At 42.9% G+C, this 20,805-nt stretch overlaps 2 protein-coding genes and 1 long non-coding RNA gene across 3 annotated transcripts; all 3 read left to right on the top strand.

Annotated features, from left to right (window-relative positions):
• The first annotated feature begins 267 nt into the window (after positions 1-267).
• On the top strand, positions 268-2,311 carry LOC134660301 (uncharacterized). The gene is made up of 3 exons (XR_010097869.1): positions 268-301; positions 1,635-1,662; positions 2,251-2,311. It is a non-coding gene; the product is annotated as an uncharacterized LOC134660301 (long non-coding RNA).
• A 10,585-nt stretch (positions 2,312-12,896) lies between these two features.
• On the top strand, positions 12,897-15,183 carry LOC134660088 (collagen alpha-1(III) chain-like; the record flags this gene model as incomplete). The annotated part of the gene is made up of 2 exons (XM_063515788.1): positions 12,897-12,918; positions 13,127-15,183. Coding segments are annotated over exons 1-2 (2,079 nt in total), but the record flags the coding sequence as incomplete, so codon positions are not given.
• A 718-nt stretch (positions 15,184-15,901) lies between these two features.
• Positions 15,902-19,497, top strand: LOC134660087 (uncharacterized protein DDB_G0290685-like). Its single transcript, XM_063515786.1, has 11 exons — positions 15,902-15,984; positions 16,245-16,542; positions 16,636-16,821; positions 16,915-17,100; positions 17,194-17,379; positions 17,473-17,658; positions 17,752-17,937; positions 18,031-18,216; positions 18,310-18,495; positions 18,589-18,774; positions 18,868-19,497. The coding sequence occupies exons 1-11, from the start codon at positions 15,902-15,904 to the stop codon at positions 19,447-19,449; spliced, it is 2,451 nt and encodes an 816-aa protein (XP_063371856.1). The 3' UTR covers positions 19,450-19,497.
• Positions 19,498-20,805: the final 1,308 nt, after the last annotated feature.

Here is a 20,805-nt window from a genome sequence, read left to right as displayed (position 1 = left end):
CACAAAGCGATTCGATAGCGAAGCGCAAGCGATTTTCCTTGGCTAGGCCGCCAGTGATAAGGCTAGGTATACTGTTCCTATTAAACGCGGTTTTCATGGCCCAAACGGCTCTTTTGTCCCTAAAACGACGCACATTGTAATGTGAAACCAATAAATTAACTTAATTGTTAATTAAAATACGTCATTTTTCAGCCGTTCCAATATTTGTTCAGCTTGCACAGCGGGGTATATAAGCCGTTGGTAATCCGTATCATGTCAAAGGCACACCATGAAGCTGTCTATAGCTCTTTTGAGCGTGGTGGTGAGTATAACTTGTCTTATCTCATGTTATCTATATTCATTTTCAATTTTCAAAATCAGCAAAATTTTGCGCTGTTGGAAACCGAGAAAATCTCGCAACACTCTGGAATCCATTTTCAAGCCACAAGGCATAACTTAGCTACTATTAAACATAACAACACTAAATTAATTTTTTTAACAAGCAGATACGTCAGCGAGCGATATTCCAATTTTTATATTACGGGGAAAAAATGAAAAAGTTACGGTTGACGCACGGATTGAGGAGAATGCGGTTTGAAGTCCTGCCGGAAGCGTAACTTTTTCCATTTTTTCCTTTAATATAAAATAATAACACTAACTAAACATAATAACAACGACGGGACTTAATCGCGCAAAATAGTTATTTTCGATACAAGTGCGAAAAAGAGGAAATTCGAAACGAGTGGCGATAAATTAAAACACGGGAGTGTTTTAAATCGACACGAGTTGCGAATTACCTATTCGCACGTGTATCGAACAACGTTTTACAGTACATATGGCACTTTAAAGTTTCGACATACGCACGAAAAGTGCTAATAAGTTTTAGGTAAATTAACCTCCCAGGAGGTCGTTGTGTGAGTAAGAAACATAATAATTTTTTGGACGCCTTTAACTTTTGTTGTTCAATTCTAGCGTCATATTATATATTTTCTAGTATGACGCTTCGAAGTAAGTAGTATGTGTTTTTTGCCCGTCCCGATAGGGCCATGCATTGTAAATTAAGTTACGAATAAGGCATTGGTTGTTAATGTGCTATTTCGAATTTATGTGAGTTAAAAAAATAACTAGAATAAATATTAAAATTATATACTAAAGCGCATTCTACGAGCATCAAACATTATTTTAAAAACAAAACTTCTGCGAGAGACACGTTACATAATATAAAATATATTAAAAACGGGTCACTCACAAACGGATCAAAATACGTGAGTGACCCGTTTTTAATATAACAAAAAAAAAGTATTTAAAAAATTACAGATCACTGCGTTATTATAATATTACTTTAGAATTAGAACCGGGTTTCTTTCCTCTCCTAGTAGTTTACAATAAAAAAATAATCTTAGTCTCTTTTTTAAATTATTAAATGTTTTCCTAACTAAAGGTATAAGAATCAAAATATGATTATTACTTACTGACGAAAAATTGTTTAAAATTAATTCTGCGGTTGTCCAATGATCCACCATTACATACTGTCCACATTTCTTTCTCATTTTACAAGTTTGGGCTATAGTGTCCCCACTAGAGATGTAAGTATACCTATAGATATATATAATTGATAGATCACCAGTTCTTAACGTTTTCTTTTGTTTTTTCAGGCTCTCGTGGCCGTCAGCGGCCTGCCACGTAAGTATTTTTTATTTATTAGGTTTTTTTTTATCTACCTACTTATTTAAAAGAAGCGTTTTATCAAAAAGACATTTATTAGGTACTTAGAATTTTAATAATCGCTTAACCACTTCAATAAATAGTACAAAAAAGCATTGGTGGGCCATTTTATTAAAAGTGCGAAATTACACTTTTTGTTAACATTTGGTAATTTTTATGTTGACTCTACTCAGAATCGCGAGCTTTTTCGATTCTAATAGAAGAAAAAATGTGCCCCAAGATTTTTATTTCCACTCCGTTACCATCATCATAGACTTTGTATGATGGTAACGGAATAGTAGGAGGGCGTTTTTATTTTTGTTGTCCCCTACACTTTTTTTTCAAATTTGGGATTTTTTATGTTATTTCTACTCAGAATCACGAGCTCTTTCTATCCTAATAGGAGAAAAAAAGTGTGTTCTGTACATGTGTGGCATCTCGTCAGTGGTCGGTGACGTACTAAAAGCAAAGAAGTGCATGCACTTCTCTGAGGTGCGGAAACATTTTGTTCGAGATGTCGTCTCTTGTTATATACCTGTAATGTACTAATGTATAATTTATTTACAGAACCAAGGCCAGAGCCCAGTCTCGGAGGATACGAAGAGATCTCCAGTTCCTCCAAGAAGTCTTCGGCTGCCAGCGCGTCCAGCAGCTCGGACGAGAGTTCCTCCAGCTCTGTCATCAAGAAAGCCGGTGGGCAGACCGTTGTGCAGAAGAAGCAGAGCGAACGCGCGCAGGCACAAGCCAGCGCTAGCCGAAAAGACGAAGCTAGCCAAAGCAGTGTCAAACGCGTTGGAGGTAAGTTGAGTTTCATAAGAGCTGGGGCCCGTTTCTCAAAAGCTTGTAACTTGTAATACAAGTGGAAGTCCCTTTCTAACAAACGCTGTATTACAAGTTACAAGCTTTTGAGAAACGGGCCCCTGGTGTGAGATTTGTACTGATTGGACTGAACTATCATCGTCGTCGTCATTGGCCTTTGCGTCTATTGCAGACGATTTATGGTGTAACAAGGGAGGGGGGGGGGGGCAATGGCCAAAATAGGCCAATTATGATCACATGATTTCTGGACCATCCCATATGTAAAAGCGTCGAGAGTTAAATCCCGTGAAATCCGACTACATTTTGTGTTTCTATTTTAGGAGGCGTCGTCGAACTGAGTTCAAGCCAGCGGGCCAGCTCTGCGCAGCAGCAGCAAGATGCTTCTTCTTTTGCCAGAAGTCAGCAACAGATCACCAGAGGCAGGGGTTAGTATTTAAAAACAGCATAAACCACAGGCCTGACAAGAGAAATTTGAACTATCAACTCTCATGAATAGCCAAGTTATTGTTTGGTTGTCCTAAGGCACCATATAGGTGCAGACGCCTAGGTCTATGTCAGCGACCCTTCTGGCCTCGCTATAGTTCAGGCCGAGCGCTTGGACGCCCAGAGCCACAATTTTCTGGCGGAGCCAATTTAATTTTCGGCCTATTTTAATTAGGGATAAAATATAACAATTTTATATGTAAAAGCGTCGCGGGTTAAAGCCCCTGAAATCCGACTACATTTTGTGTTTCTATTTTAGGAGGCGTCGTCGAACAGAGTTCGAGCCAGCGGGCCAGCTCCGCGCAGCAGCAGCAAGATGCTTCTTCTTTTGCCAGTAGTCAGCAACAGATCATCAGCGGCAGGGGTTAGTATTTAAAAACAGCATAATTCAGTCAAAACATATAGCTCAGGACTGGCCTTACGGCACTAAAAATGGTACTAGTTCAGCGGTGTCACTCACGAATTCGAGCCAATCGTGCAGTCTAACGCAACTAGTTGCGACCAATCGCGCGCGTGATGCGAACTCATCAACCAATCGTCTACAGGAAGGTCGCATACAAAACAAGTCCATGACCGTATGACTGGCACCGCGGCAAAACAGGCTGAGTAGCCAACGTGCCAATCGCTTACGCTCCGTAGCCATCGAAACGCAACTGTCACTGTCGCACTAATATGGAAGAGTGATAGAGAGACACCAAGCGATTCGATGGCGAAGCGCAAGCGATTGTCACCTTGGCTAGGGCGGCTGGCCCCATAGACAACGTGCAAATCGCTTACACTCCGCGAACGAAACGCAACTGTCACTATCACTCTAATATAGAAGAGTGATAGAGAGACAAAGCGATTCGATGGCGAAGCGATAGCGATTGTCACCTTGGCTAGGCCACGTTCATTAGAAAGCGGTGGAGTTGACAAACTTGCAAAAATGAAGTTCGGTCAGCAGAAAAAGCTAAATTTTACTTGTCTGTTTTCAGGAGGGCTAGTGAGCAAAAAGTCGGAGAAGAGTGCTAAGCAAGCCTCCTCCAAAAGCGCGTCTGCTGATTCTAGCAAGTCCTCAAGGAGAAGCAGTCGTTCCGGTGGTAAGTGTGGCTAGACATTAAATACTTTCCCATTTTTTTACAAGCTTTTATTCACTTTCACCTCCGTTGTCTGTAATCAAATCTTGCAAGTTAAATTTGATCCACTTTCCGGTTTCCGATTGAGCTGAAATTTTGCATACACATGTAAGTCGGGTGACAATGCTATATTATGGTACCATCGAGCTGATCTGATGATGGAGACAGGAGGTGGCCATAGCAACTCTGTGATGAAACAACACAACCTAATTGTGTTTGGGGTTTTTAGAATTGTCTCGATGAGTATTAGTTGCCTGTCGTAAGAAAAGTACAGTCAGCGATAAAAGCTTGTACCAAAAATGAAATTTTTGCCAAAAACTTTTAACACGTTAACTGTCCCGTGCCCCACATATGGGTCACCGCAAGCCTCTTTTAGAAGGCCGTACGGTTGACAGTTATTAACAGTTGGGACAGTGAACGTGTTAAGAGAGGGTTAACGCAAACTTGTAGTCAGTGTGGTTATCACCAGTTTGGCACTGAAATAAACGCTATCGAGAACGTAACTTACTTTCTAGCATCTCGCTCGTGCTCGCATATTGGTGCGAGTTGGTGCGAGCGACATTGTAAAGAATGTAAATAACGTAGACGTTAGCGTATATGTCAGTTCTGAGTCTGACACTGTATTTCCGGGGGCACACTCCAACTAAAACTTTAAAAGTTTAAAGTTGGGTCGATAGTTAGAAAAAACCCTCGCGTCTAATTTTCATTTATTTTCAGTTGTATATAGGTATATCGTTACCGTCCATTCCATAGGCATATATCTTTAGTACAAAAAATAGCTAAGAATGATCTAGGTAGCCAAGGCATCTAACGAGCAAAATATTAAACAGAAATACGAGTAAATTATCTTATCTGAATAATTGATTAGAAATGTAACCCCCCCACCCCGACGGCCTTACCTTCACATGTCTCCATATAGTTTATTTCCTTCTAATTTCCTGACTTTAACTACTTTACTGATTCTTATTTTTAACTTTTTCTAGTCGAAGAAAGCGAGGAAAGCAAGTCTGCCAAATCAGCCAAGAGGAGCAGCGCCGAGCAAAATGAGCGTAATGAACTCCTCATCCGAGGAGGCAGCCGTGTGGAGAAGAGCTCCAAGAACTCCAAGCAGGCGCAGTCTGCTAAGCAATCGGCTAGCGAACAGAAGAGGTAAGTCACACGGTAGCCGCCGCCTAATCCATCCGAGGCAGCCGTGTTGAGAGCTCCAGGTAGGAAGCAGTGTCTGCTGAGCAATCGGCTAGCGAACAGAAGAGGTAAGTCACACGGTAGCCGCCGCCTACAACCGAGGTTACGCTCTCATTTTAAAGCGACCCACATATTACCAGTTCGGCGGACGATATCAGCCTGTCAGTTGTTCGCAACTGTCACCTTTTACGTTGAACTGACAGGCTGATATCGTCCGCTGAACTGGTAATCTGTGGGCCCCTTAAAACAACTAGGTAATAACAACTGAAATGTGATATGATGGAACATTCAAGTAACATATTCTGATCTATGTCTGGTACTCAAAACATACTCATCAAACTTTGTATTTTTTTTTCTTATGCAGAATTTTTAAAGAATTTAAGGAGGCGATGAAGCTTGAACCGTGTATTTTTTTAAATCTCGATCGTTAAAGGGTTAAAGCTTAATTTTCTTACTTTAGCCATATAGGTATGTTAAAACTTTCTACTTCTTTAGTTGTATGATGAAAATGTTAGAAGAATGTATCCAAATCGTTAACTTGTATATGTTTAATGTCCACGGTAAAGACTCCGGTTTTCTCGGACGTTTTTGACTCACTCAGCTTCCTTAGTAATAAGTACCTAACCGTGACAGATTTTGTCCATAATTATATATTATTTATGTTTTCAGATCATCGAGACGATCTGGGTCTTCATTAGATGAAAGGTAGGTTCGAAACAGAATTAAAAAAAAGCTAATTTACACCAACAAACTATCATTGGCGTTATTCATAAACGGCTGCTAACTTAATCAGTTGATGATCGCTTAGCTGAAGACGGTAGAAGTTGATAAACATTCACAGTAAGATCTTTTGATAAGTAGTCGTAATACATGTATTAATTGATTTAAAAGCGCATTATTACCATGGATGCAGGCCGGGATAAAGAAAATCCACCGACCGGTTGGGTCGATTTATAGTAAAAGTACCTATATACCTACTCATCTAAGGGGTCGATATAGTAAAGAAGGCCTTCCAAAGGATCTACCTCATCTACCCAGGCCGCGTATCCAACGTGCCAATCGCTTACGCTCCGTAGCGATCGAAACGCAATGTCACTGTCGCACTAATATGGAAGAGCGATAGACACAAAGCGTTTCGTTGTCGAAGCGATAGCGATTGTCAGCTTGGCTAGGTCGGCACTTTGCCAGGATCGCTATCGGATAGCAGGAAATTGTTTAGAATGTAAAACCTTGGTGCAAAAATAACGACCTCATACCATAGACGCTCAGTCATGTGGAAACTAGGAAGAAGAGAGACATTGATTTACATGAATATTATAAGATAAGATAAGGCCAGACTGGTCGTCAAATATTTATTATTTTGGTTATTTCAGCTCTAGCTCCAAGAGGTCCAACAGCAAACGAGCCAGCGCAAGTGAGAGCAGCGAAGAGAGAGAGAGAAGGGAGAGGCGCGGGCGCACCTCCGTCGAGGAGGAAGAGAGACGCAGGAAGGCAAGCCGCTCTAAATCTAGCTCCAGCTCTGAGAGCGAAGAGTCCAAGCGTAGGAGAATCTATGGGTCCTCTAAGGTAAATAGCTCAGAGCTCTGTAAATTGCACACCTTCAATTGATTTTACAACCCCTTTGTTGCCCATCCACTCTCAAACCCACCGCTGAACAGCTGCCAGGCGGCCAGATTAATTAATAATAATAGTATGGCACACTAACTAGAGGGATTTCGTTGCTCTATAAATGGCAAACCTATATATTTCCCTAGCTATTAGCTCTTAAACTACTTAATTCGTCAAAGGTTTGGCTCATAACACTGATTAGGTTCAACATGCAAACAGCAACACTCCTAACTGTACAGTGTTAACAGTGTGGGCGATGGTGCATAGGTACCTACCCAAAGTTTTATGATTTGACCCTTTCGCGTACGATGGAGAACTCATTTTCTGTTCACCTATGTATAGTTTGGCCCAGGAGTCCCAGGACTGTCTCATTTTAAACATAGACACATATCAACCTGTCAGTTGTTCGGAATTGTCAACTTTTTGTTCTAACCATCCATCGCCCGCTCTCATCCATCGGCTCCCTGCGACCTTAACCAGTTAGATCGTCGTAACATTTATTGTTGTGGGTCTTTTCTTGCTGTGGTCAGGCTGCAATTGAAGATTTATCAAAACATCTACATTATCTAAATCGAGTAGGTAACTAGTACGCCTTTTAATCACTTTTTCTTGTATATAGGAGACTGAGGAACAACGCAGACGTAAATCATCAAAGCGCTCTTCAAGTTCTGAAGAAAGTGAAGAAGAGTCAAGACGCCGTGTGAAGAAGGGCAGCAAGAACTCCAAGTGTGTATCGATCATAGATAATAACTTTATTTTCATAAACCTGAGTGTTGCCACCATTAAGTATTCAGTCACACACCAAGCAGGCGCAGTCTGCTGAGCAATCGGCTAGCGAACGGAAGAGGTAAGTCACACGGTAGCCGCCGCCTACAATCCATCCGAGGAGGCAGCCGTGTGGAGAGCTCCAGGTACTCCAAGCAGTGTCTGCTGACCAATCGGCTAGCGAACGGAAAAGGTAAGTCACACGGTAGCCGCCGCCTACAACCGAGGTTACGCTCTCATTTTAAAGCGACCCACATATTACCAGTTCGGCGGACGATATCAGCCTGTCAGTTGTTCGTAACTGTCACCTTTTACGTTGAACTGACAGGCTGATATGGTCCGGGAACTGGTAATCTGTGGGCCCCTTAAAACAACATTCTGAAATAACATGAAATGACACATGAGTATTCAAGTAACATAATCTACTATGTCTGGTACTCAAAAGTCTCAAAACATAGGTACGCATCAAACTTTCTATTTTTATTCTTATGGAGAATTTTTAAAGAATTTAAGGAGACGATGAAGCTTCAACCGTGTATTTTTTTAAAATCTCGATCGTTAAAGGGTTAAAGCCTAATTTTCTTACTTACCCATATAGGTATGTTAAAACTTTCTTCTTCTTTAGTTGTATGATGGAAATGCTAGAAGAATATATGCAAATTGTTAACTGGTTTATGTTTAATGTCCACAATAAAGACCCCGGTTTTCCCGAACGTTTTTGACTCACTCAGCTTCCTTATTAATAAGTACCTAACCCTGACAGATTTTGGTCAATAATTATATTTATGTTTTCAGATCATCGAGACGATCTGACACCTCCGTCGAGGAGGAAGAGAGACGCAGGAAGGCAAGCCGCTCTAAATCTAGCTCCAGCTCTGAGAGCGAAGAGTCCAAGCGTAGGAGAATCCATGGGTCCTCTAAGGTAATAGCTCAGAGCTCTATAAATTGCACACCTTAATTGATTTTACAACCCCTTTGTTGCCCATCCACTCTCACACCCACCGCTGAACAGCTGCCAGGCGCCCGGATTAATTAATAATGATAGTATGACACACTAATTAGAGGGATTTCGTTGCCCTATAAATTGCAAACCTATTTCCTTAGCTAGCTCTTAGTGTAAGGCCTGAGTGGACGCTCGAGTTGGGCGTGCAGCGGGGCGGGGCGCGTGGCGTGCATGTTAAACAAATGCAAGCGTATAGGAGCGGCCTTAGTGCACGCTGCTCAAATCACTTGGGAGCTCGACGCCACACGCTGCACGCCCCGCCGAACGCTCCGCTTCGAGCGTCCACTCAGGCCTTACACTTAGACTAATTCGTCAAAGGTTTGGCTCATCACACTGATTAGGTTCAATGTGCAAACAGCAATACTCCTAACTGTACATAGGTGGACCTTATTACAAAAGGTATAGGGCCCACCGATGTACAGTTAACAGTGTGGGCGATGGTACATACCCAAAGTTTTCTGATTTGACCCTTTCCCGCAGGATGGAGAACTCATTTTCTGTTCACCTATGTGATTATTTATTATTTGATACTCTGTCTTTGTATTACGCTAGTACTAGCCCCCAAAAGAAAGGGATGAGTATAATTTTTCTGGTTCTTAAGGGGCCCACTGATTATTAGTCCGCCGGACGATATCAGCCTGTCAGTTGGCGGGATTGTCAACTTTTTGTTCTAACCATCCATCGTCCGCTCTCATCCATCGGCTCCCTGCGACCTTAACCGGTTAGATCGTCGTAACATCTTGTTGTGGGTCTTTTCCTGCCGTGGTCAGGCTGCAATTGAAGATTTATCAAAACATCTACATTATCTAATAAAATTACGCCGTTTAATCACTTTTTCTTGTATATAGGAGACTGAGGAACAACGCAGACGTAAATCATCAAAGCGCTCTTCAAGTTCTGAAGAAAGCGAAGAAGAGTCAAGACGCCGTGTGAAGAAGGGCAAGGATGACGATTGTGATGAGGGCCCAGGAGGTCCGGGCAAACCGGGACATGGAGGTAAACAGCCAGTCCCAGTTAAACCGGGACATGGAGGCAAACGGCCCGTCCCAGGCAAACCGGGACATGGAGGCAAATGGCCCGTCCCAGGCAAACCGGGACATGATGATTGCGATGGCTCTCCGGGAGGCCCAGGTAAGAATGCAATTTTAAGTCGAATAAGTAGGTACATATAATGCGAATATAATAACAATAGTATAATTAATAATACAATGACGTTTAATACTACCTACAAAACTAAAACTACTACTTAAAAAAAGGAAACTAAAAAGTACCAAAGATACTGGCAGCATTTCCTCGGTGAATTGCAACACTTATTCGTTGAGCGAGGAAGCTGCCAGCTCTTTTGTCCCCAGTGACCTTAACCAGCCGTTTGGCCAAATCTGTAAGCAAATTTTGAGCTCACGGACGACGTTTAATTAAATTAATTCAATATTTATGGCACCAACAACTTGCGATGACATCCGTATAATTATAGATTCATTGAATAATACACAGTACAGGAATCGATGGACTAACAATCAAGGTCATTAAAAGAGTACCTAAAGCACACTGTATTGAAACCTTTGACTTTCATAATAAGCATAAAAAGGGGTATTTCCAGACAGGTTGAAAAGATCTACTTAGGTATATTATTAAATCATTAAACCCCTCTATAAGAAAGGATTAGGGTATTTGACACATATTGAATTTTATAACTAAATCTAGTTAAAATAGATAGAAAATGAGCAATTCATCACAATAGCTTGGAAATTTAAAAAATATGTGGGAATAATAAAAAAAATCAAGCCCATATAATTTTTTTTAACTTCCAAATAGGAAAAAAATAATGATACTATTCGATTCCTTACATTTTATTTAAAAAAATATTGTATAGCAACCATATACATAAACGCAATATTACACAGAAAATATTATTGTATACAATCGTGATATAATGGAGAGCTTTTCAGTCGAGTACCGTGTTTAGGCAACGAAGCTTGCTGAGTTGCCTAAGTAAGGTACGAGATTGAAAAGCTTGATTATATCACTATTGTATACAATACTTTTTCTACGAGTCAACAAAAAATACTTAAAACTAGTAGAAGAATCATATATGTAGGTAAAAAAACCAAAAGTATTCAGCTAAGATGCGCGAGCAGCAGCGATACCTTCATACTCGTACGCGACCCGGCCCCCGCGCCCCGCGCCCCCGGCCGGTTGGTCAACGACACCTTCTCGTATCTCATGAGGCCCTGGTACTTGCTCCGCGTTTTCGATTGGTCAATTTCATTATAGTTGACTAAACTGTATCGAAATGAATATTATAGTTGACTAAACTGTATCGAAATGAATATTATAGTTGAGTTGGAGTCCCATAGTGAAAAAAGTATGCGATTTCACTTTGGTATACGAAGTCTTAATTCAAGCATTGCAGTCGACGAGTAGAAAAAAATCGCAATTTCCTTGTTTTACATACAATATCTGGGTGACCGAGCTTCGCTCGGAAAACATAAAAAAACTCGAAAATGCGCGTTTTCCCAGAGATAAGACCTAGCTAGATCGATTTTTCGCCCCCAAATAGCAAATTTCATCGAAATCGTTGGAGCCGTTTCCGAGATCCCCGAAATATATAAATAAATAAATAAACAAGAATTGCTCGTTTAAAGGTATTATACATATATATATATATATAGATTGAAACAGCTTTTAACGTTACATGGTGACGTCACGATGTATTTATTGCCATTTTCTATGAATTGAAGCGTTTCGTCAGTAAAGTGCGTGTGCCAGACTTTGACCATCATTTGTGACTTTTGTATTGCTTTAAGACAAAGAATCCCATACAGACATTTGATCCTCAAAACAAACCTGATCGACTGATACCATTCATAAAAAATTGTCGAATACCCTATTATATTTTCATAATCATAATCATCGCATTTATTCGTGATAAACTAACATACACAAGTACACAACAAACAGAGAAAATTAAACATAAAATAAATACATAGTTTACCACGAAATGCCTCAGCATAATGCTAACCCAGAAGTCAGCGCTGATCTTCCGGCGAGACCATTTGTGTAGACAGAATAACTTCAGATTTACAAGATGAAACGAACTCTCATCTATATGTCTATAACTAACTCAAAATATTTACTAACCAGGTCATCCAGGCAAACCAGGATACCCAGGCACTCCAAGCAAACCAGGACGCCCAGGCACTCCAGGCAAACCAGGACAACCAGGCACTCCAAGCAAACCAGGACGCCCAGGCACTCCAGGCAAACCAGGACAACCAGGCACTCCAGGCAAACCAGGCCAACCAGGCACTCCAAGCAAACCAGGACGCCCAGGCACTCCAGGCAAACCAGGACAACCAGGCACTCCAAGCAAACCAGGACGTCCAGGCACTCCAGGCAAACCAGGACAACCAGGCACTCCAAGCAAACCAGGACGCCCAGGCACTCCAGGCAAACCAGGACAACCAGGCACTCCAGGCAAACCAGGCCAACCAGGCACTCCAAGCAAACCAGGACGCCCAGGCACTCCAGGCAAACCAGGACAACCAGGCACTCCAAGCAAACCAGGACGCCCAGGCACTCCAGGCAAACCAGGACAACCAGGCACTCCAAGCAAACCAGGACGCCCAGGCACTCCAGGCAAACCAGGACAACCAGGCACTCCAGGCAAACCAGGAAAACCAGGCACTCCAAGCAAACCAGGACAACCAGGCACACCAAGCAAACCAGGACGCCCAGGCACTCCAGGCAAACCAGGACAACCAGGCACTCCAGGCAAACCAGGACAACCAGGCACTCCAAGCAAACCAGGACGCCCAGGCACTCCAGGCAAACCAGGACAACCAGGCACTCCAGGCAAACCAGGACAACCAGGCACTCCAGGCAAACCAGGACAACCAGGCACTCCAGGCAAACCAGGACAACCAGGCACTCCAAGCAAACCAGGACACCCAGGCACTCCAAGCAAACCAGGACACCCAGGCACTCCAAGCAAACCGCGACAACCAGGACATCCAGGACACCCAGGACTCCCAGGAGTCCCAGGACACCCAGGACTCCCAGGACACCCAGGACACCCAGGACTCCCAGGACAACCAGGACACCCAGGACTCCCAGGACAACCAGGTGAGAAACAAGGGCTAAAATTAAATAAGTAAAACTATGGAAACTGATTATTCATTTAGGTACTTATTTATTTTATTTAAACTTTATTTATTAACTTTAAAATTTTACAAATGGCGAAGCTAATGCCATCAGGCATTGTCTACCAGTCAACCATTGGGTCAAAGAGGTCCAGTCAATATTACCCTATTACTAATTACTACATTAGAATACAAAAAACGAGTGTTAAGAATTTCCACTTTTTCAGTAATATATAGATATACAAATATGAAGACAGAATAACTTAAGATTCACAAGATGAAACTAACTCTCTGCTATTTAACTCAAAATATTTACTAACCAGGTCATCCAGGCACTCCAAGCAAACCGGGACGACCAGGCACTCCAAGCAAACCGGGACACCCAGGCACTCCAAGCAAACCGGGACAACCAGGCACTCCAAGCAAACCGGGACACCCAGGCACTCCAAGCAAACCGGGACAACCAGGCACTCCAAGCAAACCGGGACACCCAGGCACTCCAAGCAAACCGGGACAACCAGGCACTCCGAGCAAACCGGGACAACCAGGCACTCCAAGCAAACCGGGACAACCAGGCACTCCAAGCAAACCGGGACAACCAGGCACTCCAAGCAAACCGGGACACCCAGGCACTCCAAGCAAACCGGGACAACCAGGCACTCCAAGCAAACCTGGACACCCAGGCACTCCAAGCAAACCGGGACAACCAGGCACTCCAAGCAAACCGGGACACCCAGGCACTCCAAGCAAACCGGGACAACCAGGCACTCCAAGCAAACCGGGACACCCAGGCACTCCAAGCAAACCGGGACAACCGGGCACTCCGAGCAAACCGGGACAACCGGGCACTCCGAGCAAACCGGGACAACCGGGAACTCCGAGCAAACCGGGACAACCGGGCACTCCGAGCAAACCGGGACAACCAGGCACTCCGAGCAAACCGGGACAACCAGGCACTCCGAGCAAACCGGGACATCCGGGCACTCCGAGCAAACCGGGACAACCGGGCACTCCGAGCAAACCGGGACAACCAGGCACTCCGAGCAAACCGGGACATCCGGGCACTCCGAGCAAACCGGGACAACCAGGCACTCCGAGCAAACCGGGACATCCGGGCACTCCGAGCAAACCGGGACAACCGGGCACTCCGAGCAAACCGGGACAACCGGGCACTCCGAGCAAACCGGGACAACCGGGAACTCCGAGCAAACCGGGACAACCGGGCACTCCGAGTAAACCGGGACAACCGGGCACTCCGAGCAAACCGGGACAACCAGGCACTCCGAGCAAACCGGGACAACCAGGCACTCCGAGCAAACCGGGACACCCAGGCACTCCGAGCAAACCAGGACATCCCGGCTATCCAGGACAACCAGGTAATCCAGGACTCCCCGGACAACCCGGCAATCCAGGACAACCAGGAGGCCCGGGTCAACCAGGAACTCCAGGACAGCCAGGACACCCTGGCTATCCAGGACAACCCGGCAATCCAGGATATCCCGGAAATCCAGGACACCCCGGCTATCCAGGACAACCAGGTAATCAAGGACACCCCGGCAATCCAGGACAACCCGGCTATCCAGGTAATCCCGGAAAACCAGGAAAACCAGGCAAAGCAACGAAGAAAACAACAAGCTCACACCAAGAGTCCGGTACTTCATCTGGAAGCAGCTCATCCCAGAACGAGGATACTACTGATGCCAAGGGTAACAGGCGCATTAAGACTTCAAACGCTAGTGACAAGTCCGACAGCAACAAGAAATCCTCTCAAGCTCAAACTGTTATCAGGAAGTCCGATGGATCAACAATCAAGAAATCATCCCAGGCCGCCAGTGAATCCGACAACAAAGCAAGATCGTCCAATATTCGCGAGAAAAAGATAAATGCCGATGGATCCTCCAGTGATAGGTCTGAGAAAAGCGCGTCCAAGTCCTCCCACAAAGCCGCTTCAAGCAACAACCGATTAAAGCAAGTAAACAGAGACGGATCTTCTGTTGAGTCTTCTGACAAAAATGCTTCAAACGAAAACAGAAAAGCTGCGTCTACCAATAAGAAAGTTAAACAAATAAACAAAGATGGCTCGTATCGGGTAGCGTCAGAGCAATCAGCTTCTAATGAAAGTGACAAAGCCGCTTCCACCAACAGGCAAACGAAACAGATAAACAAAGACGGATCTTACAAGGAGGCATCTGAACAATCAGCTTCAAAGCAAAACAGCAAGAATGCTTCTACCAACAAACAATCAAAAGTAGTAAACAAAGATGGATCCTATAAGCAGTCCTCTGAACAATCTGCTTCGAAAGAGAACAACAGGGCTGCTTCCAGAAACACCCAAGTTAGACAGGTAAACAAAGATGGCTCTTATGTTCAGGGCTCAGAGCAATCTGCTTCGGATGAAAGCGATAAGGCTGCTTCCAGAAACATACAAACAAAACAGAGAAACAAAGACGGATCTTACAAGGAGGCATCTGAGCAATCCGCTTCAAAGCAAAACAGCAAGAATGCTTCTACCAACAAACAATCAAAAGTAGTAAACAAAGATGGATCCTATAAACAGTCCTCTGAACAATCTGCTTCGAAAGAGAACAACAGGGCTGCTTCCAGAAACACCCAAGTGAGACAGGTAAACAAAGATGGCTCTTATGTTCAGGGCTCAGAGCAATCTGCTTCGGATGAAAGCGATAAGGCTGCTTCCAGAAACATACAAACAAAACAGAGAAACAAAGACGGATCTTACAAGGAGGCATCTGAGCAATCCGCTTCAAAGCAAAACAGCAAGAATGCTTCTACCAACAAACAATCAAAAGTAGTAAACAAAGATGGATCCTATAAACAGTCCTCTGAACAATCTGCTTCGAAAGAGAACAACAGGGCTGCTTCCAGAAACACCCAAGTTAGACAGGTAAACAAAGATGGCTCTTATGTTCAGGGCTCAGAGCAATCTGCTTCGGATGAAAGCGATAAGGCTGCTTCCAAAAACATACAAACAAAACAGAGAAACAAAGACGGATCTTACAAGGAGGCATCTGAGCAATCCGCTTCAAAGCAAAACAGCAAGAATGCTTCTACCAACAAACAATCAAAAGTAGTAAACAAAGATGGATCCTATAAACAGTCCTCTGAACAATCTGCTTCGAAAGAGAACAACAGGGCTGCTTCCAGAAACACCCAAGTTAGACAGGTAAACAAAGATGGCTCTTATGTTCAGGGCTCAGAGCAATCTGCTTCGGATGAAAGCGATAAGGCTGCTTCCAAAAACATACAAACAAAACAGAGAAACAAAGACGGATCTTACAAGGAGGCATCTGAGCAATCCGCTTCAAAGCAAAACAGCAAGAATGCTTCTACCAACAAACAATCAAAAGTAGTAAACAAAGATGGATCCTATAAACAGTCCTCTGAACAATCTGCTTCGAAAGAGAACAACAGGGCTGCTTCCAGAAACACCCAAGTTAGACAGGTAAACAAAGATGGCTCTTATGTTCAGGGCTCAGAGCAATCTGCTTCGGATGAAAGCGATAAGGCTGCTTCCAAAAACATACAAACAAAACAGAGAAACAAAGACGGATCTTACAAGGAGGCATCTGAGCAATCCGCTTCAAAGCAAAACAGCAAGAATGCTTCTACCAACAAACAATCAAAAGTAGTAAACAAAGATGGATCCTATAAACAGTCCTCTGAACAATCTGCTTCGAAAGAGAACAACAGGGCTGCTTCCAGAAACACCCAAGTTAGACAGGTAAACAAAGATGGCTCTTATGTTCAGGGCTCAGAGCAATCTGCTTCGGATGAAAGCGATAAGGCTGCTTCCAAAAACATACAAACAAAACAGAGAAACAAAGACGGATCTTACAAGGAGGCATCTGAGCAATCCGCTTCAAAGCAAAACAGCAAGAATGCTTCTACCAACAAACAATCAAAAGTAGTAAACAAAGATGGATCCTATAAACAGTCCTCTGAACAATCTGCTTCGAAAGAGAACAACAGGGCTGCTTCCAGAAACACCCAAGTGAAACAGGTAAACAAAGATGGCTCTTATGTTCAGGGCTCAGAGCAATCTGCTTCGGATGAAAGCGACAAAGCTGCTTCCAAAAACATTCAAACAAAACAGAGAAACAAAGACGGATCTTACAAGGAGGCATCTGAGCAATCCGCTTCAAAGCAAAACAGCAAGAATGCTTCTACCAACAAACAATCAAAGGTAGTAAACAAAGATGGATCCTATAAACAGTCCTCTGAACAATCTGCTTCGAAAGAGAACAACAGGGCTGCTTCCAGAAACACCCAAGTGAGACAGGTAAACAAAGATGGCTCTTATGTTCAGGGCTCAGAGCAATCTGCTTCGGATGAAAGCGATAAGGCTGCTTCCAAAAACATACAAACAAAACAGAGAAACAAAGACGGATCTTACAAGGAGGCATCTGAGCAATCCGCTTCAAAGCAAAACAGCAAGAATGCTTCTACCAACAAACAATCAAAAGTAGTAAACAAAGATGGATCCTATAAACAGTCCTCTGAACAATCTGCTTCGAAAGAGAACAACAGGGCTGCTTCCAGAAACACCCAAGTGAGACAGGTAAACAAAGATGGCTCTTATGTTCAGGGCTCAGAGCAATCTGCTTCGGATGAAAGCGATAAGGCTGCTTCCAGAAACATACAAACAAAACAGAGAAACAAAGACGGATCTTACAAGGAGGCATCTGAGCAATCCGCTTCAAAGCAAAACAGCAAGAATGCTTCTACCAACAAACAATCAAAAGTAGTAAACAAAGATGGATCCTATAAACAGTCCTCTGAACAATCTGCTTCGAAAGAGAACAACAGGGCTGCTTCCAGAAACACCCAAGTTAGACAGGTAAACAAAGATGGCTCTTATGTTCAGGGCTCAGAGCAATCTGCTTCGGATGAAAGCGATAAGGCTGCTTCCAAAAACATACAAACAAAACAGAGAAACAAAGACGGATCTTACAAGGAGGCATCTGAGCAATCCGCTTCAAAGCAAAACAGCAAGAATGCTTCTACCAACAAACAATCAAAAGTAGTAAACAAAGATGGATCCTATAAACAGTCCTCTGAACAATCTGCTTCGAAAGAGAACAACAGGGCTGCTTCCAGAAACACCCAAGTTAGACAGGTAAACAAAGATGGCTCTTATGTTCAGGGCTCAGAGCAATCTGCTTCGGATGAAAGCGATAAGGCTGCTTCCAAAAACATACAAACAAAACAGAGAAACAAAGACGGATCTTACAAGGAGGCATCTGAGCAATCCGCTTCAAAGCAAAACAGCAAGAATGCTTCTACCAACAAACAATCAAAAGTAGTAAACAAAGATGGATCCTATAAACAGTCCTCTGAACAATCTGCTTCGAAAGAGAACAACAGGGCTGCTTCCAGAAACACCCAAGTGAGACAGGTAAACAAAGATGGCTCTTATGTTCAGGGCTCAGAGCAATCTGCTTCGAATGAAAGCGATAAGGCTGCTTCCAAAAACATACAAACAAAACAGAGAAACAAAGACGGATCTTACAAGGAGGCATCTGAACAATCTGCTTCAAAGCAAAACAGCAAGAATGCTTCTACCAACAAACAATCAAAAGTAGTAAACAAAGATGGATCCTATAAACAGTCCTCTGAACAATCTGCTTCGAAAGAGAACAACAGGGCTGCTTCCAGAAACACCCAAGTTAGACAGGTAAACAAAGATGGCTCTTATGTTCAGGGCTCAGAGCAATCTGCTTCGGATGAAAGCGATAAGGCTGCTTCCAAAAACATACAAACAAAACAGAGAAACAAAGACGGATCTTACAAGGAGGCATCTGAACAATCCGCTTCAAAGCAAAACAGCAAGAATGCTTCTACCAACAAACAATCAAAAGTAGTAAACAAAGATGGATCCTATAAACAGGCCTCTGAACAATCTGCTTCGAAAGAGAACAACAGGGCTGCTTCCAAAAACACCCAAGTGAGACAGGTAAACAAAGATGGCTCTTATGTTCAGGGCTCAGAGCAATCTGCTTCGCAACAAAGCGACAGGGCTGCTTCCAAAAACACACAATTGGAACAGGTTAACAAAGATGGATCCTCCAAGAAGGCATCTGAGCAATCTGCTTCAATCGAAAGCAACAGGGCTGCGTCCAAAAACACACAATTGGAACAGGTTAACAAAGATGGATCCTACAAGAAAGCATCTGAGCAATCTGCTTCAATCGAAAGGAACAAGGCTGCTTCCAAAAACACACAATTGGAACAGGTTAACAAAGATGGATCCTACAAGAAAGCATCTGAGCAATCTGCTTCAATCGAAAGCAACAGGGCTGCGTCCAAAAACACACAATTGGAACAGGTTAACAAAGATGGATCCTACAAGAAGGCATCTGAGCAATCTGCTTCAAATGAAAGCAAAAAGGCTGCTTCCAGCAACAAGCAATCTAAAGTTGTTGGTGCCGATGGGTCCGTGAGGACTGCTAGTGAACAGGATGCCTCTAAGTCCAGCGCAAAAAATGCTAGCTCAAACAAGCAGTCGCGCGTTGTTGGACCCGATGGCAGCAGCAGCGTCAGCAGCAGCAGCGACGCCTCTTCGTCCAGCTCCAGCGCTTCATCCTCATCTTCCACCGTTGAGGAGCAAGTTTCCGATGACGAATGTTAAATAATTAAGTAATTCTACGTTTCAACCCACTTCCGTGTTTAAATTCTTTATAAATTTATTTTTCAAATTACATTATTTTTTGTTCATGTGTGCTTAATTCGAAATAAACGACCGATTGATAAAATCTTTTTGTTTTTTACTACCTTAGTCCTCACCATTCTACCGCCGCACTTACAACTACATATATATACAGTGTGGAAAGTTAACTCGGGCCCTGGAGGGAAACTACCTTAAATCCTTGAGCTAGCTCATTTTACTTAAAGGAGACATTCCTTTATTTTGAAAAAGAAACAAAACTGCATTCAAAGATTTTCTAAAACTCGCTTGCCTCGCCCGGGACTCGAACCAACTAAAATTTAAAAAAACACACACTCTCTATTTTATTATACTAATCGATAGTATTAATACTCAGGATAAAATTTCTCTAACAAACATTTGGTTACTGTTCACTTTTAACAAGTAAAAGACACGTAACAACAACGTTCTGTTATCTCTCTATAACAATCATTACTGGTGTCGTCAAAATCCATTCCGTGTCCGTGAAACGAACAATCAGGTCAGATTTTCGTTTAATGTTTGGTGTGGAATCAAAAGTAATATGGTTGTTTTGGTGCACATTTACGAAGGACATCTGAATGCAGCAAAATACATTGAAATATTGGAGCTTCTACAAAATCAATTAAACCTTCTACCAGAAGAGGAACGAAATAATATCATTTTTCAACAAGATGGTGCACCTGCCCACAACAGCAGAATTGCCAGGGCTTACCTCAATGAACATTTCAATACCTGGATAGGTACAAACGGGACGATTAGATGGCCTGCAAGAAGTCCAGACCTGACGCCCATGGACTTCTTTTTATGGGGTCATGTAAAAAATGTTATTTATGAAACTTGCTATGAAACCGTTCAAGAGCTAAGTTTTGCGGTAGAAAATGTTATTAGGAGCATACACCACAACACTTTGATGAAGGCTACAAGAAATGAATTTCAACGGCGACTAATTTTGTGTAGACGGAACCACGGGGCTCATTTCGAACAATTTATCAGTTAAATAATTTAAGTGTAACAAATTGATAGTAAAATAAAGTTAATGTTAGATTTAACGATTGTTTTTATTTTTAAGACCAAATGTTTGTTAGAGAAATTTTATCCTGAATATTAATACTATCGATTAGTATAATAAAATAGGGTGTGTGTGTTTTTTTTTTTAATTTTAGTTGGTTCGAGTCCCGGGCGAGGCAAGCGAGTTTTAGAAAATCTTTGAATGCAGTTTTGTTTCTTATTAAAAATAAAGGAATGTCTCCTTTAAGTAAAATGAGCTAGCTCAAGGATTTAAGGTAGTTTCCCTCCAGG

Source organism: Cydia amplana, chromosome 26 (assembly GCF_948474715.1).
Source record: "Cydia amplana chromosome 26, ilCydAmpl1.1, whole genome shotgun sequence".
Classification (NCBI taxonomy): domain Eukaryota; kingdom Metazoa; phylum Arthropoda; class Insecta; order Lepidoptera; family Tortricidae; genus Cydia; species Cydia amplana.
Note: the sequence above shows the minus strand (reverse complement) of the source record. Positions and strands in the feature narration are given on the sequence as shown.